Genomic DNA, 24,116 nt, shown 5'->3' on the forward strand with positions numbered 1-24,116 from the left:
TATTTTTAGTAGAGACGGGGTTTCACCATGTTAGCCAGGATGGTCTCGATCTCCTGACCTCGTGATCCACCCGCCTCGGCCTCCCAAAGTGCTGGGATTACAGGCTTGAGCCACCGCGCCCGGCCTACATCAGTCACTTTTAAACTTGATGATCTTGAATAGCTTTTTAAAAAACATTAAATGCTTTGCTAAATAAAATGTGCATGAGTGGAGCTTATATTCCATACACCTAAGCATTTGTTGCATGCATTTCCCAGTTTCTCTACTGTGTTTTGTTATCAGATTTGGGTCAACACTGACTGAAGCACAAGAAGAAGATAGAAACATTCTGTGTACAAAAATCAAATCCATGCCCAATGACAAAGAAACCAAAATGGTGTTGATAACAGGGGATTCTATCCATATGTGGAGCAGGAGATGCATGGGAACTCTGGGTACCTTCCATTCCGTTTTGCTGTGAACCTAAAGCTGATCTTTAAAATAAAATGTATTAAAATAAATAAGCAGAGTATTTATTTGAATGAAAGGAGGGTGGGAGAGCTTTTTCGTGGATGTGCCCACTGTCTTCAAATGCCAGACGGTAGATGGGATTGGTCCGATGTGGGTGGCGTCCAATGGGCAGACCAGAGAAGAGAATTGTGGAGAAACACACACTTTTATTCATTCTCAGTAAATAATAATGGCCCATTCTTTACTTTGCCAGAAAACAGACAAAAATAATCTTATCATCATGGAGCTGACATTATCTTGGGGAGAACAGAAAAAATTAAGGGAAATGGACAGAATGCCAGACTGACAGCAACAGGCCCTCCTACAACCCCAGGTCCCCTGGCAATATTTTAGTTTTGTGTTTCTTTTTGATATTTTGATTTTGTATTTTTTGATATATGAACCCTCTAGGAGTACTGTGTGTGTGTGTTTGTGTGTGTGTGCACAGTGTATATGCATGTGTGTGTTTGTGTGTAATACATGTTGAAATCTTAAAGTTAAAAATGCAAATTTATTATTAATCATTAAAATTGGAATTAAGAGCATTTCTAGAGTCAATCTTGTAGTAAAACAAATAAACAACAACAGTAAGAAAACATTCAACTTAAACAACCTCTGTTGGCCCAAATTTTGAATTTTGTTTGCATATCTTAGAATGTTAGAGGTCATTTATAAGTATTAAATTCTAGTATGTTTATAGTGTCACATAATAGAAGTTATGTAAACATCTATGCAAATTACTAGAGAAATTTATTTGCCCCTCTCATTCCTGGGGCTATGAAGAGGTGGGAAAGAGCTCAGACTCTTATGACATCATACAGGGAGCTACTCAGCAGGCTGCAGGACTTGTGGAGATGTTGATTGATTATGTGTATTTCCTGCAACTTTATTAAGGTTTAATAATGCAAATGTTAGCAATGCCTTGCTTTAGTTTAATACATTATATTTTAAGCGTTTCCCTTTTTATAATGCAAAATCTTTCCATAACTCCATATTGGATTTTTTTTTTCTCTATTCATTTCTGTTTTATCACCTTTGACTAACAAGAGGTTATTTCCCATGAATAGGTCGAGCAGATTTTTCCCTGCAGATTTTTCACTAACTTGCCCATTGCTGTTGGTCTTCACTCACTTGAAAGGTGGTTGCTAAAGTTTTACATACCCCACTCCTCATGCAGGCAATCTGGAGGGAAAAAAGAAACATGGGTAGTGCCAGCAGGCTAGCTTCATGTCCGTGAGGTTGTCTGTCGATGAAACAGCCACCCTAGAGGTTACTGCTTTTGCTTTGTATATCTTTTGTTTCATTCAGCATTTGCTTTGCTCAGCATCCAAGAAAACAGTCTAGTAATGCTGTGTCTTGTTTCCATTGACATATTACTGCATACAATAAGAAAAAGGCTTTTCCATCAAGGAACAGACTACCATGGCTGGGCTGTAGTGTCTTCATGGTTTCCTGAGTATCACCAGCAACTTCCCCAAGCCACTACTCCAAATTGCAGGAGATTCCAACAGCTGGAGGAATTTATTTTCTTTTTCTCTCAGTATCTTACATAGTTCCTCAGCCTCTCCAGTATCAGGGTCTTGTCTAGATGCCACTAAACAGTGTATTCTCAGCCAGCAGACAAGGAGAAACTACAAGTAAGAGCTCAGTAATCTTCTTAAAATTCCAAATACATTACTCATCACACAAAAGTGAGCAGTAATTCTTAGCTTAGCCCTTTTTATTATTTTTACTTTATCAGCTTGGTCCAGATGCCTTTGTGAGAAATCTTTTCTATTTCTTGCCCATTAGTATTCCTGTTTCCTAGTTTTGGAGATTATAATTGTATCTGGGCTTGGAGTTGGAGAGGAAAGAATGGCCAAAGGCCTTGGCTCAAATTCTCATGCTCACTAGAATGAACTATGAAATGGGGCTTTGAGATACACAGAAATGTTAGTAGTTTATTCCAGGAGCTAGTACTGCTTAGCAAATTGTAAAATCTCGTTTTTAAAAAACTCAGAGTAGTATTAACAGAGTATAATGGTACTGCCAGAGAAATAAGTTATTTAGATTTTTGGCAAAATAGTCTTTCAGTTTAAGAGACTAATATTAACCCACTTAAAAATAGGTGAGCTGAAAAATAATTTTAAAAATTTTCTGATGGTATGATTAATCTCAACTAGTAAGAAAAAATTGAGAAGTTTGCTTTAAGGTTGTCTTTGATTTATACTATGAAGTTGAATTTATTTCTACTTGTATAAGGGAAAAATTGAAAAGAGCAATTGGAGTTGATAATTTGATCATGACCCTGCTATAATAGATAGGGTGGGATTTAAAAATACATAAACCCTTTGTTGTAAAGGGCGATATCTTAACAATAATAGTTAATAATGATAAACATAAATCCATACATTTGGCTTCAGGAAGAAAAACCAATAAATGAAGAAAACTTTTTTTTAGAAAAAGGAGATATGTTCGTCCATGTATCAGACACGGCACTAGATGCTGGGATGACATCCCTTGTGCTTGTGCACATGCCCTGAGGGGAGTCGCAATTAGCTTGAGAGATGGATTGACATAGAATTTAAGATGACACAGGGGAATATGTAATACTGGATATTTCTTCAAGATGCATCAGAAAGGAAGAGAATGGAGGAATTAACTGTGAGGGAGAGGGTAATCTGAGGAAGGCGTTCATTTGGGGCATACTTTTATTTACTAAGTGGAGTCTAACTTTCCTACCTGCCCTGGATTTTTATGATACACTAAGGAAAATGGGGAATGCCTAACTGATGAAACTGCTTCTGTTCAGAGGAACTAAATGTCTATTAAGGATACTTGCAGTTATTGATAATGGTTGAGCATTGGGTGCATGTTTAAGACGTGTAAGGTTATCTATAGCTGATATTTTAAATCCTACATCATACAAGTGTTCTAGTACATTGATTCTCCCACGCCCTGGAGAACAATTTCTCACTCTCTCCTCTATCTTCAAACCCCCAGTTCCTCTCCCCGTCATCACTCTCAGAGGATGGATCTCCTTTCCGCCCCTCTGAGATAGCTAAGACCACCAGCCCAGAGCCATGCAGGACCCGCCTTCTTGCTGTCCACTCACAGCCTGGCAGCCGTGGGCTCTCCATCTCCTGCCTTACCCCCTGAGCTCTGCAGATGCTCATCTAGATGCAGTTGCCCTGCTGACTTTCCAGAGGCCACCCCTCATCTAGTCAGGCTCACTTTTCTACTAACTCCGGTTTTTCCTGAAATAATAAATATGTCTCCCTCCACTGGAATATTTTCAGCATAAAGAAATGTTATTAAAGAAAAAAAACCTTTCATCCCAGATACTAACTACCCTATTCCTCCCTACATTTTGTAGTAAAATTCCTCAAGTGAATTGCTTGTTCTTCATTTCCAAATTATCTTCTCTCATTTTATCTTAAACCAACGCTAATCACATGTCATCTTCTGTTTCATCAGCACATATGCTGAAGTCACTGATGGAAACCGGTGTTCTAAACCTAATTCCACTTTCTTAATGGATTTGCAGTCTTTGAAACAGGGGGTTACTCACATTCTTCCTTTATGAAAAGCAGTATGAAGTTTCCCCCCCAAAAAAACCTGAAAATAGAATTAACATATGTTCCAGCAATCTCGTTTCTCGTTTATCAGTATGTCAAAGAGATACCGGTTTTCCCATGTTTATTGCAGCATTATTCACAGTAGTCAAGATATGGAAGCAAACTGAGGGTCCGTCAACAAATAAATGGATAAAAATGTGGTACAGATACTAAATGAAATACTACTCAGCCTTAAAAGAGAAGGAAATCCTGTCATTTTTGACAACATGGGTGAAACTGGAGGACATTTTGCTAAGAGAAATAAGACAGGCACAGAAATACAAATACTACATGATGTCATTTACAAGTGGAATCTTAAAAAGTTGAAATCATAGAAGTAGAGAGTAGAATAGTGATTGCCAGAGGCTGGGAGGGCCTAGGCTGGGTAAAAGGAGATGTTAGTCAAAGGGTACAAACTTTCAGATAGACAGGTATAAGTTTCAGTGATATATTGGACAGCATGGTGACTACAGTTAATAAGTTCTTGCTATCATCCTCCTACAGAAATTCTCTACATTTCCCATCGGTGTGTGTTTTCCTTTGCTGTAACAAATAACAAACCCAAGTTATTCAACCTCAAGTGTGTTCCTGGTGGCCTTTGACTAGAAAACATAGGCGTGCCATAGGAAAGGTATGACTGAGGCAGAATAGAGGGTGAAAATCCATTTCCATGTTTTGGATGGTACATTCTGATTACATTAGTCAATGGGAGTACAGATTTCATTCCCATAGTTTTGTGTGAGGGTCTTAAGCCATATTTTGAGAAAATATAATGGGTTCATAATTCTTCATACATCCTCTTAAATCTGTATAAATAATAAATGGTGGAATTTATTTTTATTTTATTTTATTTTATTTATTTTTTGAGACGGAGTCTCGCTCTGTCGCCCGGGCTGGAGTGCAGTGGCGCGATCCTGGCTCATTGCAAGCTCCGCCTCCTGGGTTCATGCCATTCTCCTGCCTCAGCCTCCTGAGTAGCTGGGACTACAGGCGCCCGCCACCATGCCCAGCTAATTTTTTGTATTTTTAGTAGAGACGGGGTTTCACCATGTTAGCCAGGATGGTCTTGATCTCCTGACCTCGTGATCCGCCCGCCTCAGCCTCCCAAAGTGCTGGGATTACAGGTGTGAGCCACCGCGCCCAGCCTTAAATTTTTATTTTTGAGACAAGGTCTTACTCTATCACCCACACCAGAGACAGTGGCACAATCACGGCTTGACTCAGCTTCAATCTCCTGGGCTCAAGTGACCCTCCCACCTCAGCCTCCCAAGTAGCTGGGACCACAGGGACACACCTGGCATGCATTTATTTATTTATGTGGAGACAGGATCTTGCTATGTTGTCCAGGCTGGTCTCAAACTCCTGGGCTCAAGCAGTCCACTGGCCTTGGCCTCCCAAAGTGCTGGGATTACAGGCTTGAGCCACCACACCTGGCCTAGGGTCTGATTCTCTTTTTGAGAAGCTGTCTCTGGCTGGCGGGTGGAGAGGGAGCTGTGAGGGGGCAGGGAGTTGTCAGGGAACACTAGATGCCTGGGCTAGGGTGGGGAATGTGGGGTGGGCAGGAAGCGAGGGCCCGGGCCTCAGGGGAACGCACAGTGGATGGTTCACTGCCTGCTTCACCCGTTGATGTGGGACTGACCCAGAACTCCAGCTGATCTGGCCATTCAGGAAGGACTCCCAAGCCAGAAAGCTGGATCAAGCCTTTCCTGAACCCCACCCGGTGGACGCAGCTGAACCCAGCCTCCCTGAGGAGGGAGAAGGGGAAGCCAGAGAGGGCGCAGCTCATGCTCCTGGGCCCCTGGGAGGCACTGGGAAGGGTAGGTGTCACCTGCCAGGAAGGGAGGAGCCGGTGGGGTCGCCTCTGGGGCATGGGAGCCGGACAACTTCACAGGCCTCAGCAGGGCCAGGAAACCGAACCCGAGTGGGGTGGGCAGGCGGGGCGCCTCGGGCTCCAGGGAGGTCTTGACCTGGAGCAGCCTCCCGGGCCGGGGCTGGGTGGTGAGCCAGCGCACTGTGCAGTTTCATTTTCTCTGCTGAACAGGGGGAGGGGACGGCAGCACAAGGGGGACGCCATAGGAGGCCTAGGAGCTGCAGGTATCTGTGCCTCCGTGTTTGTGCGGATGGGGAAACTGAGGCCCAGAGAGGCATGGGGGCTCTTTGGAGGCAGGGCTGGCTCTGGGCCCTGACACCAGGCTGAGAGGGCTGTGGGTGGCGGCGGGCACAAAGGGCGGGCTGTAATTTCAGTCTCTGGGAAGATACGACGGGGGACTGGGGGAACCTGTCTCCCACCCCCGCACCCCTCGTTCCCGCCAGTCCCTGCCCGTCAGCCCGGGCCTCGCGCTGTGGATGCTGCCCAGAGCCCTGGCATTGTTTGGGACATGGGGCTGATTCTCCAGAAATCCCCTACTTGAGTCTGGGACACCCACCGCCAACCCCTGCCGTCCTCTCCCTGCCTCACTGCACCAGCTCTGGAAGCCTGAGGGTCGCTGGCAGTCAAGGCTGAGCTCAGCCCCAGTCTAGGGCTTTGGTGCTGCTTGCGTTTTTGTTGTCGTCGTCGTTTTGCTTTCGATGGAGTCTCGTTTTGTTGCCCTGGCTGGAGTGCAGTGGCGTGATCTCTGCTCACTGCAGCTGCCTCCTGGGTTCAATCAATTCTCCTGCCTTAGCTCAAATAGCTGTTTTTTTTTTTTTCTTTTTTTTTTTTTTTGAGACAGGCTGGAGTGCTGTGGCCAGATCTCAGCTCACTGCAAGCTCTGCCTCCCGGGTTCCCGCCATTTTCCTGCCTCAGCCTCCTGAGTAGCTGGGACTACAGGCGCCCGCCACCTCGCCCGGCTAAGTTTTTGTATTTTTAGTAGAGACGGGGTTTCACCGTGTTAGCCAGGATGGTCTCGATCTCCTGACCTCGTGATCCGCCTGCCTCGGCCTCCCAAAGTGCTGGGATGACAGGCGTGAGCCACTGTGCCCGGCCGAGTAGCTCGTTTTACAGGTGCCTGCTATCATGCTCGGCTAAGTTTTATATTTTTGGTAGAGGCAGGGTTTCACCATGCTGGCCAGGCTGGTCTTGAACTTGTGACCTCAGGTGATCCACCTGCCTCGGCCTCCCGAAGTGCTGGGATTACAGGCGTGAGCCACCGCGCCCGGCCTGCTCCTTGCATTTTACTAAGCACCTACTACTTTCCGAGGAGCTCTCGAGGGAAGCTTTCCAAAACTACTTTTGGAACTTTCCGAGGGCCCACAGACCAGGGACGGGAGGGGTTGGGTGGCAAAGCTCCTCTTCTGGTAGGTGGGAGGGGAAGCGAGAAAGCAGAGGGGCAGGGTACCCTGAACTCGGGGTGTGGACCGCGGGCCTGCAGAGGGGTGAGGAGGGGGATTCTGCTGCAGGTTTTGGAGCTGCAGGGTGAGGTTGCTGTGGGGAGGTCAGAGAACCACGGAATTCCTCGGTTCCTTCCGGGACGAGTGAGCGTGTGGTGGGTGCCTGGTGGGGGTGGCCAGGGCTTCGGTTCCTGGATCTCCTTCCCACACCACAAAGGGCACTGTATCTTTGAGGCGGGAAGCCCTGTCCCTTCAGGCGTATCCGGCAGCACTGGTATTCATTCATTCATTTTGTTCGTTTGTTTGAGGCGGAGTCTCGCTCTGTCGCCCAGGCTGGAGTGCAGTGGCGCGATCTCGGCTCACTGCAACCTCCACTCCCCGGGTTCAAGCGATTCTCCTGTCTCGGCCTCCGAATACCTGGGACTACAGGTGCCCGCCACCACGCCCGGCTAATTTTTGTATTTTTAGTAGACATGGGATTTCACCATGTTGGCCTGGCTGGTCTAGAACTCCTGACCTCAGGTGATCCGCCCGCCTCGGCCTCCCAAAGTGTTGGGATTACAAGTGTTAGCCACCGCGCCCGGCAATTCATTCATTCATTTTTTGAGACAGAGTCTCGTGCTGCCGCCCAGGCTGGAGTACAGTGGTGGGGTCACAGCTCACTGCCCCCTGGACCTCCCAGGCTCAAGCGATCCTCCCGCCTTAGCCTCCCAAGTAGCTGGGACTACAGGCGCACACCGCCACACCTGGATATTTTACTTTTTTTATTTTTGGTAGAGATGGGGTCTTACCAGATTGCCTAGGCTGGTCGCAAACTCCTGGGCTGCAGAAATCCTCCCACCTTGGCCTCCCAAAGTGCTAAAATTACAGGCGTGAGCAGCTGTGGTTCTGGTTTTGTTTTTTTTTTTTGTTTTTTTTTTTTTTTTTTTTTTTTGAGACGGGGTCTCGCTCTGTCACCCAGGCTGGAGTGCAGTGGCCGGATCTCAGCTCACTGCAAGCTCCGCCTCCCGGGTTCACGCCATTCTCCTGCCTCAGCCTCCCGAGTAGCTGGGACTACAGGCGCCTGCCACCTCGCCCGGCTAAGTTTTTGTATTTTTAGTAGAGACGGGGTTTCACTGTGTTAGCCAGGATGGTCTCGATTTCCTGACCTCGTGATCCGCCCGTCTCGGCCTCCCAAAGTGCTGGGATTACAGGCTTGAGCCACCGCGCCCGGCCTTCTGGTTTTGTTTTGATTTGTGACAGGGTCTAACTCTGTTACCCAGGCTGGAGTGCAGTGGCGTGATCTCGGCTCACTGCAGCCTCAACCTCCCAGGTTCAAGCAGTTCTCCCACCTCAGCCTCCTGGGTAGCTGGGAGCAATTCTTGTGCCTCAGCCTCCATGCCCAGCTAATTTTTGTATTTCTTGGTAGAGACGGGGTTTCACCATGTTGGCCAGGCTGGTCTTGAACTCCTGACCTCAAGTGATTTGCCTGCCTCAGCTGCCCCTGATATTTGTTAAGTGCCTACCGCATACCAGCCCTGGGAGGTGAGGCTACAGCAGCACTGGGTGGGCTCTTGTCAAAAGACAATGATTGGGCCCGGCAGGGTGGCTCACGCCTGTAATCTCAGCACTTTGGGAGGCCCAGGCAGGTGGATCACCTGAGGTCAGGAGTTCGAGACCAGCCTGGCCAACATGGTGAAACCCCGTCTCTATTAAAAAAACAAAAACTGGCCGGGCGCAGTGGCTCACGCCTGTCATCCCAGCGCTTTGGGAGGCCAAGGCGGGCAGATCATGAGGTCAAGAGATCAAGACCATCCTGGCAAACACGGTGAAACCCTGTCTCTACTAAAAATACAAAAAAATTAGCCGGGCGTGGTGGCGGCACCTGTAGTCCCAGTTTCTAGGGAGGCTGAGGCAGGAGAATGGCAGGAACGCGGGAGGCGGTGGAGTTTGCAGTGAGTGGGGATCATGCCACTGCTCTCCAGCCTGGGCGACAGAGCAAGACTGTCTCAAAAAAAACAAAAAATAAAAATCAGCTGGGCGTGGTGGCAGGTGCCTGTAATCCCAGCTACCCAGGAGGCTGAGGCAGGAGAGTCGCTTGAACCTGGGAAGCGAAGGCTGCAGTGAGCTGAGATCGCACCTCTGCACTCCAGCCTGGGCGACAGAGCGAGACTCCGTCTCAAAAAAACAAACAACAACGATTGGATGAGAGCGAGTCTGGGGTTGAATCCGGACTTGGCTTCTTTGCTGTGTGTCCTCAGGAGGCTTATCTCCCTCTCTGGGCTTTTGCAAGCCCAGGCTTAGGAGGTGGGGCTGGTGGGTCTTTCACCCCGTTTGGCCCTCCTGGGGCTGCAGAGTAGGTCTAGGTGGGCAGGAGGGTGCGGAGAGGACTGTCCCGCTCCGTCTTCTGGTCTGTGCCAGGAGGTAATACACTTCCTTCTTCCTGAAACACCCTTCTCTGGCCTTTGATGCCTGGTGAACTCCTGTGCATCCTTGGTGGCCCTGCCTCAATGTCCCCTTCTCCCCAAACCCTTCCTGGTCACTAGGCAGAGCCTCGTCCCCTCCTGTCCTGGCCGCTGAGGGGACAGGGAAGGTCCCACTTCACAGAAGGGGAAACTGGTGTTCAGAGATGAAATCACTTGCCCTGGTTACCCCTAGGGGAAGAGGCAGAGCTGGGATTTGAACCACGTTTGACGGGCGGCAGGGCTCAGTGAACCAGAGCTTGACCTTATCTCCCTCCCACAGGGTCCTGGTGGCAGAGACCACGTCCCAGCAGGAGCGGCTGCAGGCCATCGCAGTGAGTCCCCGCAGACAGTGTGGTCGGGGTGGGGAGGTGGGGGGACCTGGGGTCTCGGGCCTGGGCCTGTCCTAGGGCCTGTCCTAGGACCTGGAACCAGGGCATGGGGGTGGTGAGTTATTTGCTTGGGAAACTTGAGTCCTGCTGACCGGCAGAGAATGAAAGTGGAGACCCCCTGAGTCCGTAGCTCCTGGACCCCCGGCCTCCCTCTGCCTGATGGGTCAGCGGGGAAACTGAGCCTGGCCTTCCCTGGAGCCTTGTCCTGGTCCTGCAGGAAGATAAGCTTTGGTGGGGGGAGCACAGATGTGCTCTGGTGCCGTCTTGGTGGTCTCTAGCCCAAGAAGACCCCCTCGGGGTCAGAAGACCCTCTCCGTGACCCAACCCTCCCGGGAGGTGGCCTGTTTCCCAGCTTCAAGTCATTCTCCTGCCTCAGCCTCTCGAGTAGCTGGGATGACAGGCGCCCGCCACCGCGCCCGGCTAATTTTTGTATTTTTAGTAGAGACGGGGTTTTACCATGTTGGCCAGGCTGGTCTCGATCTCCTGAACTCAAGTGATCCTCCCGCCTCGGCCTCCCAAAGTGTTAGGATGACAGGCGTGAGCCGCCGCGCCCAGCCAATCATTCGTTTTCAAGACAGGGTCTCGCGCTGCGACCCCGGGCTGGAGTACAGTGGTGCGAACCGCTGTCACCTGGGAGCCGGTGGGCCACGCGGATCCACGGACGGAGGAAGCAGGGTCGGGCTGGGCAGAGCCTGGCGCGGTGTTGGGGGGATCTCCGGGGCCCCCACGCCCAGCCCCGACCCCCCCCCGCCCCCCCCCCAGGAGAAGCGGAAGCGGCAGGCGGAGATCGAAAACAAGCGCCGGCAGCTGGAGGACGAGCGGAGGCAGCTGCAGCATCTAAAGGTACGGGCGGGACCCAGGGTTAGGGAGCGGGGGTGGCAGTGAGGCGGAGGTGACCCAGCCCCGGACCCCTGCCCAACCCTGACCCCGATCCCAACCCTGACCCCGACCCCAACCCTGACCCCGACTCCAAGCCTGACACTGACCTCAACCCTGACCCCAGCGCCAACCCCTACCCCAAACCTGACCCTGACCTCAACCCTGACCCCAAACCTGACCCTGACCTCAACCCCGACCCCAAACCTGACCCTGACCCTGACCCCAAACCTGACCCCAAACCTGACCCTGACCCCGACCCCAAACCTGACCCTGACCCCGACCCCAACCCTGACCCTGACCTCAACCCTGACCCCGACCCCAACCCTGACCTTGACCCCAACCCTGACCCCAACCCTGAACCCAAACCTGTCCCTGACCCCGACCTCAACCCTGATCCTGACCCCAAACCAGACCCCAACCCTGACCCCCACCTGACCCTGCCTCCAACCCTGACCCCAACCTCAGTTCTGACTCTGACCCTGACCTGACCCCAACCATAACCCTGACCCCAACCCCGACCCTGATTCTGACCATGACCCTGACCTTGATCTTAATCCTGACCCCAACCCTGACCCTGGTCCTGCCCCTGACTCTGACATGGACCCCTGCTGCCCAGTCCAAGGCACTGCGGGAGCGCTGGCTGCTGGAGGGGACGCCGTCCTCGGCCTCGGAGGGGGACGAGGACCTGAGGAGGCAGATGCAGGAGGATGAGCAGAAGACACGGCTGCTGGAGGACTCGGTGTCCAGGTGAGGGCCACAGCGTGGGTGCGACCGGGCTGGGCGGGGCCTCGGGGGCTGCTGGAGGACTCGGTGTCCAGGTGAGGGCCACGGCGTGGGCGCGACCGGCTTGAAGGGGCCTCGGGGACCACAGGCTCCCGGGAGGGTATGGGAAGAGTTGTCAGTGTGCTTTGAGGGGGATGTGTGAACGGGGCAGGCCAGGACCCAACGTGCTTTGAGGGGGACGCGGGCCGGGGCGGGCCAGGGCATCCACCTGGGCCTGGGGCAGCTTGCTGGGGGCAGAGGCTGGCTGCGTGACCTCGGGCAGGGAGTTGCCCCTTTCCCCTCCCGCCACCCCCATTCAAGCCAGCGAGGGATGGGATGGAGCTGGCGGTCCCTGGGGCTGGGTGTTGCCGGCACTGGCCTCCCTGGGGGCTTCCTGGCGCCAGCCCAGCTGGCGGGCGAGCTCTCCCGCGGTGCGAACAGGGACACAGAGCAGCTGGGCCCGCAGGAAGCTCGGGCGGGGGCAGGATGGGGACAGGATGGGGAAAGGGGCCATCCCTGTGGGGGCTGGGACCAAAGGCCTGGAGTTTCCGGCGGGCAGGAGGCCCAGGCTCTGCTCGGGGCAGCAGGGTCAGGGCGAAGGGAAGTGACAACCAGGATTCCAGAGTCTGCCTTGGCCAGGGAAGGGCCCAGAGGCGGGAGGCCGGCCAGCCGGGTCACTCGGACCTCACAGGCCCCGCCTGGACGCTGGGTTCTGACCCCCGTGGGGGCCCCTCCCTGCCCAGTTCTGCCCATTTGCTTTGAAGAAAGCATGTTGGGGGTGTTCGGGATGGACTTCCCTCCCTGGCAGGGCGTTCAAAGGCATGGACAGGCTGGGCACAGTGGCTCACGCCTGTAATCCCAGCACTTGGGAAGCCGAGGCGGGAGGATCACTTGAGATCAGGAGTTTGAGACCAGCCTGGAGAAACCCCGTCTGTACTAAAAATATAAAATTAGCCGGGCGCGGTGGCTCAAGCCTGTAATCCCAGAACTTTGGGAGGCCGAGATGGGCGGATCATGAGGTCAGGAGATCGAGACCATCCTGGCGAACACGGTGAAACCCCGTCTCTACTAAAAAATACAAAAAAAACTAGCCGGGCGAGGTGGCGGGCGCCTGTAGTCCCAGCTACTCGGGAGGCTGAGGCAGGAGAATGGCGTGAACCCGGGAGTCGGAGCTTGCAGTGAGCTGAGATCCGGCCACAGCACTCCAGCCTGGGTGACAGAGGAAGACTCCGTCTCAAAAAAAATAAAAATAAAAATAAAAAAATAAAATAAAATTAGCCTGGCGTGGTGGCGGGCACCTGTAATCCCAGCTACTCGGGAGGCTGAGGCAGGAGACTGGCTTGAACCCGGGAATCAGAGGTTGCAGTGAGCCGAGATTACACCACTGCACTCCAGCCTGGGCAACAGCAGTCTCAATAAAAATAAATAGTCCGGGTGCAGTGGCTCAAGCCTGTAATCCCGGCACTTTGGGAAGCCGAGGTGGGCGGATCACGAGGTCAGGAGATCGAGACTATCCTGGCTAACACGGTGAAACCCCGTCTCTACTAAAAATACACGCCAGGCATGGTGGTGGGCGCCTGTAGTCCCAGCTACTCCGGAGGCTGAGGCAGGAGAATGGCGTGAACCCAGGAGGCGGAGCTTGCAGTGAGCCGAGATCACGTCAGTGCACCCCAGCCTGGGTGACAGAGCAAGACTCTGTCGAAAGAAAGAAAGGAAGGAAGGGAGGGAGGGAGGGGGGGAGAGAGGGAGAGAGGGAGGGAGGGAGGGAGGGAGGGAGGAAGGAAGGAAGGAAGGAAGGAAGGAAGGAAGGAAGGAAGGAAGGAAGGAAGGAAGGAAGGAAGGAAGGAAGGAAACAAGGAAACATCAATAAAGGCATGGACATGCTGGGCGTGGGTGGGGGCTCACACCTGTAATCCCAGCACTCTGGGAGGCCGAGGTGGGTGGATCACCTGAGGTCAGAAATTTGAGACCAGCCTGGCCAACGTGGCGAAACCCAGTCTCTACTAAAAATACAAAAATTAGCCGGGCGTGGTGACGGGCGCCTGTAATCCCAGTTACTCAGGAGGCTGAGGCAGGAGAATCGCTTGAACCCGGGAGGCGGAGGTTGCCTTGAGCCAAGATCTCGCCATTGCACTGCAGCCTGGGAGATAGAGCGAGACTCCATCTAAAAAAAGAAAGAGGCCGGGCGCGGTGGCTCAAGCCTGTAATCCCAGCACTTTGGGAGGCCGAGACGGGCGGATCACGAGGTCAGGAGATCGAGACCATCCTGGCTAACACGGTGAAACCCCGTCTCTACTAAAAAAAAATACAAAAAACTAGCCAGGCGCAGTGGCGGGCGCCTGTAGTCCCAGCTACTCGGGAGGCTGAGGCAGGAGAATGGCGTGAACGCGGGAGGCGGAGCTTGCAGTGAGTTGAGATCCGGCCACGGTACTCCAGCCTGGGCCACACAGCAAGACTCTGTCTCAAAAAAAAAAAAAAAGAAAAACGAAAAATGGACAGTTATGGACAGGTATGGACAGGGTGGGGCAGTTCTGGTGGGTTTGGGGCCTTGGAATGAGCTGAGTGTTACCGACTCCCTGGGCCTCAGTTTCCTCACCTGTGGACCAGGAAGGCAAAAATCCCACAGTATGTCTTTTTTTTTTTTTTTTTCTTTTTTTGAGATGGAGTCTTGCTCTGTCACCAAGGCTGGAGTGCAGTGGCGTGATCACGGCTCACTGCAACCTCTGCCTCCTGGATTCAAGCGATTCTCCTTCCTCAGCCTCCCAGGTAGCTGGGACTACAGGCGCCCACCACCACCCCCGGCTAATTTTGCAGTTTTAGTAGAAACAGGGTTTCTCCATGTTGGTCAGGCTGGTCTCGAACTCCCGACCTCAGGTGATCTGCCCGCCTCAGCCTCCCAAAGTGCTGGGATTATAGGCGTGAGCCACCGCAACCGGCCCCACTGTGCATCTTAATTCCAGCAAACATTAAGCACCAGCTGTGTCCCTGGGCTGAACAGGATGTTCAGACAGGTAGGGCTGAGACGGGCCTGGCCCTGTTTGCAGAGAGGTGGACGGTCAGACACCTGGGCGAATGCAGTGGGAGTTACTGGCCGTGGTGGCTGGGCACGTTGGGATTCTTTTCACGCAGCCCTAGTGGGCACAGGCTCAGGCCCCTCGATGGAGGATGAAGACCTGGCTTGAGGCCTAGTTTGCTTTCAGAGGCCTCGGCTTCACCCCTCCTGGGGGAAACTCGCTTCTCAGGTGCTGAAACTGAGCTGCTCTGGGTCTCCGCTACCTTCTGCCAGCTTGGGCTCTGCCCAGACACCTCCTACAGGAAGCCCTCCAGGCTGACTGTGGGCTGGACCCCTCTTCTTATGGCAGGGGGACACGGGTCTGGCTCTGTGTCCAGCCCGCCAGCCTGAGCCCACCTTGTTAGACCTATGGACTCAGCCTCCGTCTGCCCTGTCCTGGGGCTGGGGCTGAGCTGCCGTGAGTGCCGCCCGCCCTTGCCAAAGCCCGGGGCTGGGATTTCATATCCCGGTTTTGTTTTCCTGGATCTATTTGTCCCGTTATCTTCTAACACTTGGAAAGTGACATGGTTTTTCCAGTTTCCCGGTGAGATAAAGTTTCCTGTTAAAATACACAAATTTGAGCGGGAGAGGAGAGTTCGTTTGATACAGATAGTGACATAAACAGCACAGGCCAGGGGTCAGGGGACACGGGGAGCCAGCCCTGGTTTGAATCCCGCCTCTGCTACCTGCTGGCTGTGAGGCTTTTGCACTCGTGCCTCAGTTTCCCCCACCGTGAACACCATGGGATTGCCTGGGAGCTTTGAATTCAGAGAGCTGAGCCGGGCGCGGTGGCTACGCCTGTAATCCCAGCACTTTGGGAGGACGAGGTGGGCAGATCACCTGAGGTCAGGAGTTCAAGACCAGCCTGGCCAACATGGTGAAACCCCATCTCTACTAAAAATGCAAAAGATCAGCCGGGTGTAGTGGTGCATGCCTGTCATCCCAGCTACTCGGGAGGCTGAGGCAGGAGAATCCCTTAAACCCGGGAGGTGGAGGTTGCAGTGAGCCAAGATCAAGCCATTGCTCTCCAGCAGCCTGGGCAACAAGAGTGAGAATCTGTCTCAAAAAAAAGAAATTTGGGGCCGGGCGCGGTGGCTCAAGCCTGTAATCCCAGCACTTTGGGAGGCCGAGACGGGCGGATCACGAGGTCAGGAGATCGAGACCATCCTGGCTAACACGGTGAAACTCCGTCTCTACTAAAAAGTACAAAAAATGAGCCGGGCAAGGTGGCGGGCGCCTGTAGTCCCAGCTACTCGGGAGGCTGAGGCAGGAGAATGGCGTAAACCCGGGAGGCGGAGCTTGTAGTGAGCTGAGATCTGGCCACTGCACTCCAGCCTGGGCGACAGAGCGAGACTCCGTCTCAAAAAAAAAAAAAAAAAAAAAAAAAAAAAGAAATTTGGGAGCTGTCGTACAAAAGGTGCCCAGAGCCCTGTGGGGATACAGGAGTCACCCTCACGCATTTCCTCTCCCCAGGTTGGAGAAGGAAATTGAGGTGCTGGAGCATGGAGACTCCGCCCCAGCCGCGGCCAAGGAGAACGCGGTGGCCCCGAGCCCGGTCCGGGCGCCGGCCCCGAGTCCAGCCAAGGAGGAGCGCAAGACAGAGGTGGTGATGAATTCACAGCAGGTAAGGGGGTGACCGGGGGTCAGATCCCCAGGCCCCCACTCCCGCTGGCCCCAGAGTGAGACCCCAGCCCTTCCATGTCAGCGCGGCTGAGGGGACAGGCACAGACTACAGCCAGGCCCTCGATTTCAAGCTCACCGGAGCCACTTCCCAGCTGTGTGAGCCGGGACACGTGGTTTCGCCTCGCTGGGCCTCGGTTTCCCCATCTGTGAGACGGGGGAGTAATGGGAGCAGCCACCACTGGGGGCATCGGAGGGCTCGGGGAATGGCAGGAGACCCGCCTGGGGGCATCGGAGGACTCGGGGAACAGCAGGAGACCCGCCTGGGGGCATCGGAGGACTCGGGAAATGGCAGGAGACCCGCCTGGGGGCATCGGAGGACTCGGGGAACAGCAGGAGACCCGGTGCTGGTGGGTGCTGATGGTTTTGGCCATAGTGTTTTTTGGTTTTTGTTTTTGTTGGTTTTTGAGACGGAGTCTCGTTCTGTTGCCCAGGCGGGAGTGCAGTGGTGCAATCTCACAGCCTCCGCCTCCCAGGTTCAAGCGATTCTCCTGCCTCAGCCTCCCGAGTAGCTGGGACCACAGGCGCCCGCCACCACGCCCGGCTAATTTTTTTGTATTTTTAGTAGAGACGAAGTTTCCCCATGTTGGCCAGGCTGGTCCCAAACTCCTGACCTCAGGTGACCCGCCCCTCAGCCTCCCAAAGTGCTGGGATTACAGGCGGGAGCCACCTTACTTGGCCTGTTTTTTGTTGTTGTTGTTTTTGTTTTTGACACAGAGTCTCACTCTCACCCAGGCCAGAGTGCAGTGGCACAACCACAGTCCACTGCAGCCTCAACTTCCCCAGCTCCAGCGATCCTCCCGCCTCAGCCTCCCAAGTAGCTGGGACCACGGGTGCACGCCACCACGCCCGGCTAATTTCTGTCTTTTTGGTAGAAACGGGGTCTCCCTCTGCTGCCCAGGCTGGGGTTGTCATGGTTTCTGTTGAACCCCTGCATTGTTTTGTGTGGCTGAGCCTCCAGAAAGCCGTTCCCATGGGAACAGCATCTCCATTTGATGGGAGTAAAACCCCGGCCCACAGAGGTGGAGAGGCTGGCTGGAGGCCACGCAGCTGAGTGGTCCTTAGTGGTCTCAGCTGTTGAATCTGGCATCTGCCATCTAAGCCAGACTATGTTAAAACCAGACCCTCGGCCGGGCTTGGCAGCTCACGCCTGTAATCCCAGCACTTCGGGAGGCCGAGACGGGTGGATCATGAGGTCAGGAGATGGAGACCATCCTGGCTAACACGGTGAAACCCCGTCTCTACTAAAAATACAAAAAATTAGCCAGGCGTGTTGGCGGGCACCTATTGTCCCAGCTACTCAGGAGGCTGAGGCAGGAGAATGGCAGGAACCTGGGAGGCGGAGCTTGCAGTGAGTTGAGATCGCACCTCTGCACTCCAGCCTGGGCGACAGAGCCAGACTCCGTCTCAAAAAAAAAAACAAAAACAAAAACAAAAACAAAAAACCAGACCCTTGGCCGGGCTTGGCAGCTCATGCCTGTAATCCCAGCACTTTGGGAGGCAGAGGCGGGCACATCATTTGAGGTCAGGAGTTCAACAAGACCAACCTGACCAACATGATGAAACCCCGTATCTACTAAAAATACAAAAATTCACCGGATGTCGTGGCGGGCACCTGTGATCTCAGCTGGTCAGGAGGCTGAGAATCGCTTGAACTCTGGAGGCAGAGGTTGCAGTGAGCCGAGATCCCGCCACGACACTCCAGCCTGGGCGATAGAGCGAGATCCTGTCTCAAAAACAACAAAAAAGACCTGGTTCTGGGCACAGTCCCGGACCTCACTGAGCTCATGTCAGGTGGGAAGATGGCCATGAGTCAGGAACCACCCAGGGAGCGTGCTCAGGCTGAAGAGGTGGGAAGCCCAAGGCGCTGTGAAATCCCCAAGGAAGTTCCTCATTCGTGGGAGGGCTGGGCGGGTGTCCTGGAGGACGTGGGTGTCGTGGGAGGGCTGGGCAGGCATCCTGGAGGACGTGGGGTATTTTCTTTGTGGTTTTTTTTTTGAGTCAGAGTTTCACTCTTGTTACCCAGGCTGGAGTGCAATGGCATGATCTCGGCTCACTGCAACCTCTGCCTCCCGGGTTCAAGTGATTCTGCTGCCTCAGCCTCCCAAGTATCTGGGATTACAGGCACGCGCCACCATGCCTGGCTAATTTTAGTTTTTAGTAGAGACGGGGTTTCGCCATGTTGGTCACACTGGTCTCGAACTCGTGACCTCAGGTGATCCGCCCACCTCAGCCTCCCAGAGTGCTGGGATTACAGGCATGAGCCACTGCGCCTGGCCAAGGAAGTGGATTTTGAAGGTTGAATAGGAGTTCCCCAGGCGCTTTTCCCTGAAGGGTGATTGAACATGGACTAGAGCTGGCGTGGGAGGCCCAGCAGTACACGTGCACAGTCCCTGCCTTCCTGAGGGGCACACCCAGTGACGTGATGGGGGAGAGTGGAGTGAGGGAACATCAGACACCACGGCTGTGAGTCAAGAGTGTGTCCCAGAAGCAGCAGGGAGGCCTGGGCACGGTTCAGGGAGAGGGGCCTGTGTGCAGGGTCTGACCATGCAGGGCGGAACCGGCTCAGGCAGGAGACGCTAGACCCTGGGGCTCGCGCAGTGGCTCCCAGGAGGCCAAGGCAGGAGGATCACTTGAGAGCAGGAGTTCAAGACAGGACTGAAGGGGCACGGAGGAGCCGGCTGGATTCAGGGCAGCTTGCGGGAGCTGCTGATGCAGGGGCATGAGGGGAGGGGAAAAGAAATGAGAAATGAGTGGTGGCTCACGCCTGTAATCCCGGCACTTTGGGAGGCCGAGGTGGGCGGATCACCTGAGGTCAGGGGATCGAAACCAGCCTGGCCAACGTGGAGAAACCCCGTCTCTACTAAAAATACAAAATTAGCCGGGTGTGACGACGCAGGCCTGTAATCCCAGCTACTGGGGAGGCTGAGGCACGAGAATCGCTTGAACCCAGGAGGCAGAGGCTGCAGTGAGCCGAGATTGCCCCGTTGCGCTCCAGCCTGGGCGACAAGAGCAAAACTCCATCTCAAAAAAAAGAAAAAAGAAAGATGACCTCCGTGTTTCTGGCCAGAGTCCCAAGAGGATGGGATGAGAAGCGGGCGCGTGTGACCTCACCCGCTGTGCCAGCCCTTCCCAGGCTCCTGACCCCGGGGCTCCCCTTCCTCTTCCCAGGGATGCTGACACCCCTGACCCCTCTCTCTTCTTTCTTGCAGACCCCGGTGGGCACACCCAAAGGTAGGGCTTCTGGAAGGAACTCGTGGGGCCTGGGCGCACTCTGGTGGCCAGAGAGGGGATGGCAGGGCAGGGAGTGCAGCTACAAAGTAACAGGTGCTGGGGCCTCAGGCCTATGATCCCAGCGCTTTGGGAGGCCAAGGGTGGGGGGGTGGATCACCTGAGGTCAGGAGTTCGAGACCAGCCTGGCCAACATGGCGAAACTCAGTGTCTAGTGAAAAAATACAAAAACAATTAGCCGGGTGCAGTGGCTCATGCCTGTAATTCCAGCACTTTGGGAGGCTGAGGCAGGAGGATCGCTTGAAACCAGGAGTTCAAGAACAGCCTGGGCAACACAGGGAGACCCTGTCTCTGCCAAACATAAAAAAAATTAGCTGCCAGCCGGGCCCAGTGGCTCAGGCCTGTGACCCCAGCGATCTTGAAGGCTGAGACAGGTGGATCCCTTGAGGTCAGGAGTTTGAGAGCAGCCTGGCCAATATAGTGAAACCCCATCTCTACTAAAAATACAAAAAAATTAGCCGGGCGTGCTGCGCGCCTGTAGTCCCAGCTGCTGGGGAGGCTGAGGTGGGAGGATCGCTTGAGCCCAGGAGGTTGAGACGGCGGTCAGCTGTGATCGCACCACTGCACCCCAGCCTGGGCGACAGAGCGAGACCCTGTCTGTAAAATGCATTTCGCGCTTCCATATCGATAGCGGGACAGTCGGCAGCCAGGGTTGATGCTGGCGTCTGAAGTGCCTCTGGCCTGGTTTGTGTGTGTTAATTATTCATAAGGAAGTGTCTCCTTGTCTTACTGTAGAATTAAAAATTAATCATTAAAAAAATCTAGGCAGGCCTCTCAGGGATTTTGTGAAAATCACTGGACTGAGGATGAGGAATGAACTATGGGGGTGGCTGTGGGATTTTCTAGGGGTCTGGAGGAGCCTGGGTGCCAGTGTCTGTGTGGGGTCTGGAGGGGCCCAGGTGCCTGTGTCTATGTGGGGTCTGGGGGTCTAGGGGGGCCCAGGTGCCTGTGTCTGTGTGGGGTCTGGAGGGGCCCAGGTGCCTGTGTCTGTGTGGGGTCTGGAGGGGCCCAGGTGCCTGTGTCTGTGTGGGGTCTGGGTGTCAGGGGGGCCCAGGTGCCTGTGTCTGTGTGGGGTCCGAGGGTCTAGGGGGCCCAGGTGCCTGTGTCTGTGTGGGGTCTGAGGGTATAGGGGGCCCAGGTGCCTGTGTCTGTGTGGGGTCTGGGTGGGGTCAGGGGCCCCGGTGCATGTGGGGATCCAGATGCACTTGTGTGAAGGGGTGTTGGGCTGTCTGGGGGGTCCGTGTGACCTCTCCTCTGACCCCCGTCTCTCTCTCCACCTCCCCTCCTGTGCAGACAAGCGAGTCTCCAACATGCCCGTGAGGACGGTTGACGGCTCCCCCATGATGAAGGCAGGTGGGTTGGTCCCCCAGGCTCTGGGCCCCAGATCCAGCCGCCATCGGGCCAAGTCTCGGTCCTGGAGGGCCGGGTGGGGTGGGGGCGACACCGACCTGCTCTCCGCAGCGTCTGGCCAGGCTGTGGTTGTGGGGGTGGCGGCTGGACCACGGCCGAGGCTCTGAGCCTGGGGTGGGGCCCCCTGTGCTTTGTGTCCTTGTCCCACGCCGGCCCATGCTTCCCTGAGAAGACGGGCCCCACGCATGGCGGCTCTAACCGACGCAACCCCACGGCTTTCATTCCACCCTAACCTCACGGCTCCCTCCGGGGCCCACGGGGGGTGGTGCTCACGCCTGAACACGCTCGCTGCAAATCTTACCTGCTCTGGTCCTTGGGCAGTAGGACCGGCTGCCCCGGGAGAGTGAGCTCCCCGTCCCTGGAGGCAACCAAGCCAGGTCCCCGGCACTGCTGCGCTTCCAAGAAGCAGGGGAAGCTCGGGGTTGACGCCGAGTGCCACACGGTGCTCAAGTCAGGCTCGAACCCCTGGTATGCCACGTGGTGCTGGTGTCTAATTTCTCCACCTGCCAGAGGGGTGGGACCTCGGTACGCCATTCTGGGGCCTGGCACAGGACAGGAGCCCAGTAATGGAAAATCATCGCAGTCGGCAAAACCACTGTGGTGTGAGTGAGCTGGAACAGCATAGGAGCAAGGCAGAGGGCCGGCGCGGTGGCTCACACCTATAACCCCAGCACTTTGGGAGGCCGGGGTGGGTGGATCGCCTGAAATCAGGAGTTCAAAACCAGCCTGGCCAACGTGGTGATACCGCGTCTCTGCTAAAATACAAAAATTAGCTGGGCATGGTGGTGCACGCCTGTAATCCCAGCTACTCGGGAGGCTGAGGCAGGGGTATCGCTTAAACCCGGGAGGCAGAGTTTGTAGTGAGCTGAGATCGCCTCACTGCACTCCAGCCTGGGCGACAGGAGCAAGACTCTGTCTCAGAAAAAGCAGCAAGGCAGGGAGGTGAAGAAGGACTCTGGGGTGGCTGGCCAGGACAGGACAGGGCTGGAAGGAAGGAGAGCCACCCAGAGGCCCAGGTCTCCAGCGCGGTCCAGGGTGGGGTTTGCCCCAGGATGCAGCAGACAGAGGCATTAATGTGTCAGAGCAGGTGGTGCCTGTGGGCCTCTGTGCCAGTGAGACCAGCCCTGGCAGACACCGAGGACCAGGTCCCCCACTGGTCCCCATGGCCACTGACTTTGTGCAGTGCACGACCTGCTCAACAGTGTGGGCGGCTCTGGACTAGCTGTCTGGGGTGGAGGGCTGAGGCTGTGCAGGGATATAGGGTTGAAAAACAGTCGTCCCTTCACCCGACATGCTTATCAAGTGCCTTCTGTATGCCAGGCATTAGGGAAGCAGGTGTTCTAATGAGGGCCACAGCCTCTACTACAGAAGAAAAGTGAGGCCAAGGACGTTGAGTTGGAGGAAGGAGGATTTGAACCACAGGGCTCGGGAGGGGAGCGTTCAACATTTGAGAGGTGACGTCTGAGTAAAGACCCAAAGGTGCTGGGGGAGCAAGACACGCAGCTATCTGGAGGAAGGTGTCCCAGGCAGAGGGCACGGCCAGCACAGAGGCCCCGAGGCAGGACAGGGCCTGGGGTGTTGGAGGAACAGCCAGGAGGCCGGTGTGGCTGGAGCAGCGTGAGGAGGGGGAGAGGGCGGAGGGGAGAAGATGGAGAGATTGTTCAGGGCCCTGTGGCGGGATGGGAGAGGGAGGGAGGCGGGAACCATGGGGGGCTGTAGGCAAAGCCGGGACCGCCCCGACTCCGTGGTCACTCACGCCCTCTGGTGACTGTGGGGAGAACAGACCGCGGACGGTGCCAGGCGGAGGGGGCAGGGCTGCTGGGGAAGGAGGCTGGATGGGCCGTGGAGGGGCGAGCAGTGGGCGGTTCCCTGTGTTCTGAAGGTGGAGCCCCCAGGGTTTGAGGAGAAACGGGCGTGGGGATAAGAGACAGGGAGGACTGGCCGGGCGCGGTGGCTCAAGCCTGTAATCCCAGCACTTTGGGAGGCCGAGGCGGGCGGATCATGAGGTCAGGAGATCAAGACCATCCTGGCTAACATGGTGAAACCCCGTCTCTACTAAAAATACAAAAAATTAGCTGGGCGTGGTGGCGGGCACCTGTAGTCCCAGTTGCTTGGGAGCCTTAGGCAGGAGAATCGGTTGAACCCAGGAGGCAGAGGTTGCAGCGAGCCGAGATCGCACCCCTGCACTCCAGCCTGGGCAACAAGAGCAAAACTTTGTCTCAAAAAAAAAAAGTCAGGGAGGACTGAGCTGCCCCCAGCAGGTGGGAAGAGCCAGGCGTAGTGGGCAGGCATAGGGACAGATGGGTAGTGGTGTTATGGAATGTGAGAGTGGGGCTTCTGTGGATAGAGGCTGAATCCAGGCCAAGGCCCTGGTGGGGATGGGCGTGCAGGAGATTGGAGCCCGGTGCCTGGATGAGGTCCCCGGGGCGGAGTCCAGGGCCGCAGCTGGGCCTGAGCGTCGAGGTGGGGTGGGAGGAAGGAAACGAGGTGGCTGTGGGGGCTGAGGGGCTGGGCGATGGCAGGGCTGCCCACAGTGGGGACCGACGGGCCCTCAGAAGTGGCCAGGGAGCAGGTCACGCAGCTATCTGGGGGAAAGGTGTGCCAGGCATTGGGAACAGCCCGTGCAGAGGCCCTGAGGCCGGGCCGCACCTGGGGTGCAGTGTCACGGGTCAGGCCAGTAGTCCTGGCAGCCCTGTTCAGCTCCCACTGCGGGGCGGGGTCTCTGGGAGGTGCTTGATGACCCCCGGGGCTCGGCATCGTCGAGCAGGCCTGGGGTGGCGGGCAGCCACCAGTCGCTGTTAGGATGCAGGCTGTG

The 24,116-nt window shown here is 55.0% G+C and overlaps 1 protein-coding gene across 1 annotated transcript in view; it reads left to right on the plus strand.

Annotated features, from left to right (window-relative positions):
* The window catches only part of PALM (paralemmin), a 37,500-nt gene that overhangs the window by 11,462 nt on the left and 1,922 nt on the right, over positions 1-24,116 (plus strand). The window contains exons 2-7 of the mRNA XM_025367709.1: positions 10,119-10,170; positions 10,990-11,070; positions 11,723-11,853; positions 16,394-16,544; positions 19,813-19,834; positions 21,185-21,244. Coding sequence (XP_025223494.1) covers positions 10,119-10,170; positions 10,990-11,070; positions 11,723-11,853; positions 16,394-16,544; positions 19,813-19,834; positions 21,185-21,244 — 497 coding nt within the window. The remainder of the gene's footprint in view (positions 1-10,118; positions 10,171-10,989; positions 11,071-11,722; positions 11,854-16,393; positions 16,545-19,812; positions 19,835-21,184; positions 21,245-24,116) is intronic.

The sequence above is a fragment of the Theropithecus gelada genome, chromosome 19, assembly GCF_003255815.1.
Source record: "Theropithecus gelada isolate Dixy chromosome 19, Tgel_1.0, whole genome shotgun sequence".
NCBI classification, from domain to species: Eukaryota; Metazoa; Chordata; class Mammalia; order Primates; family Cercopithecidae; genus Theropithecus; species Theropithecus gelada.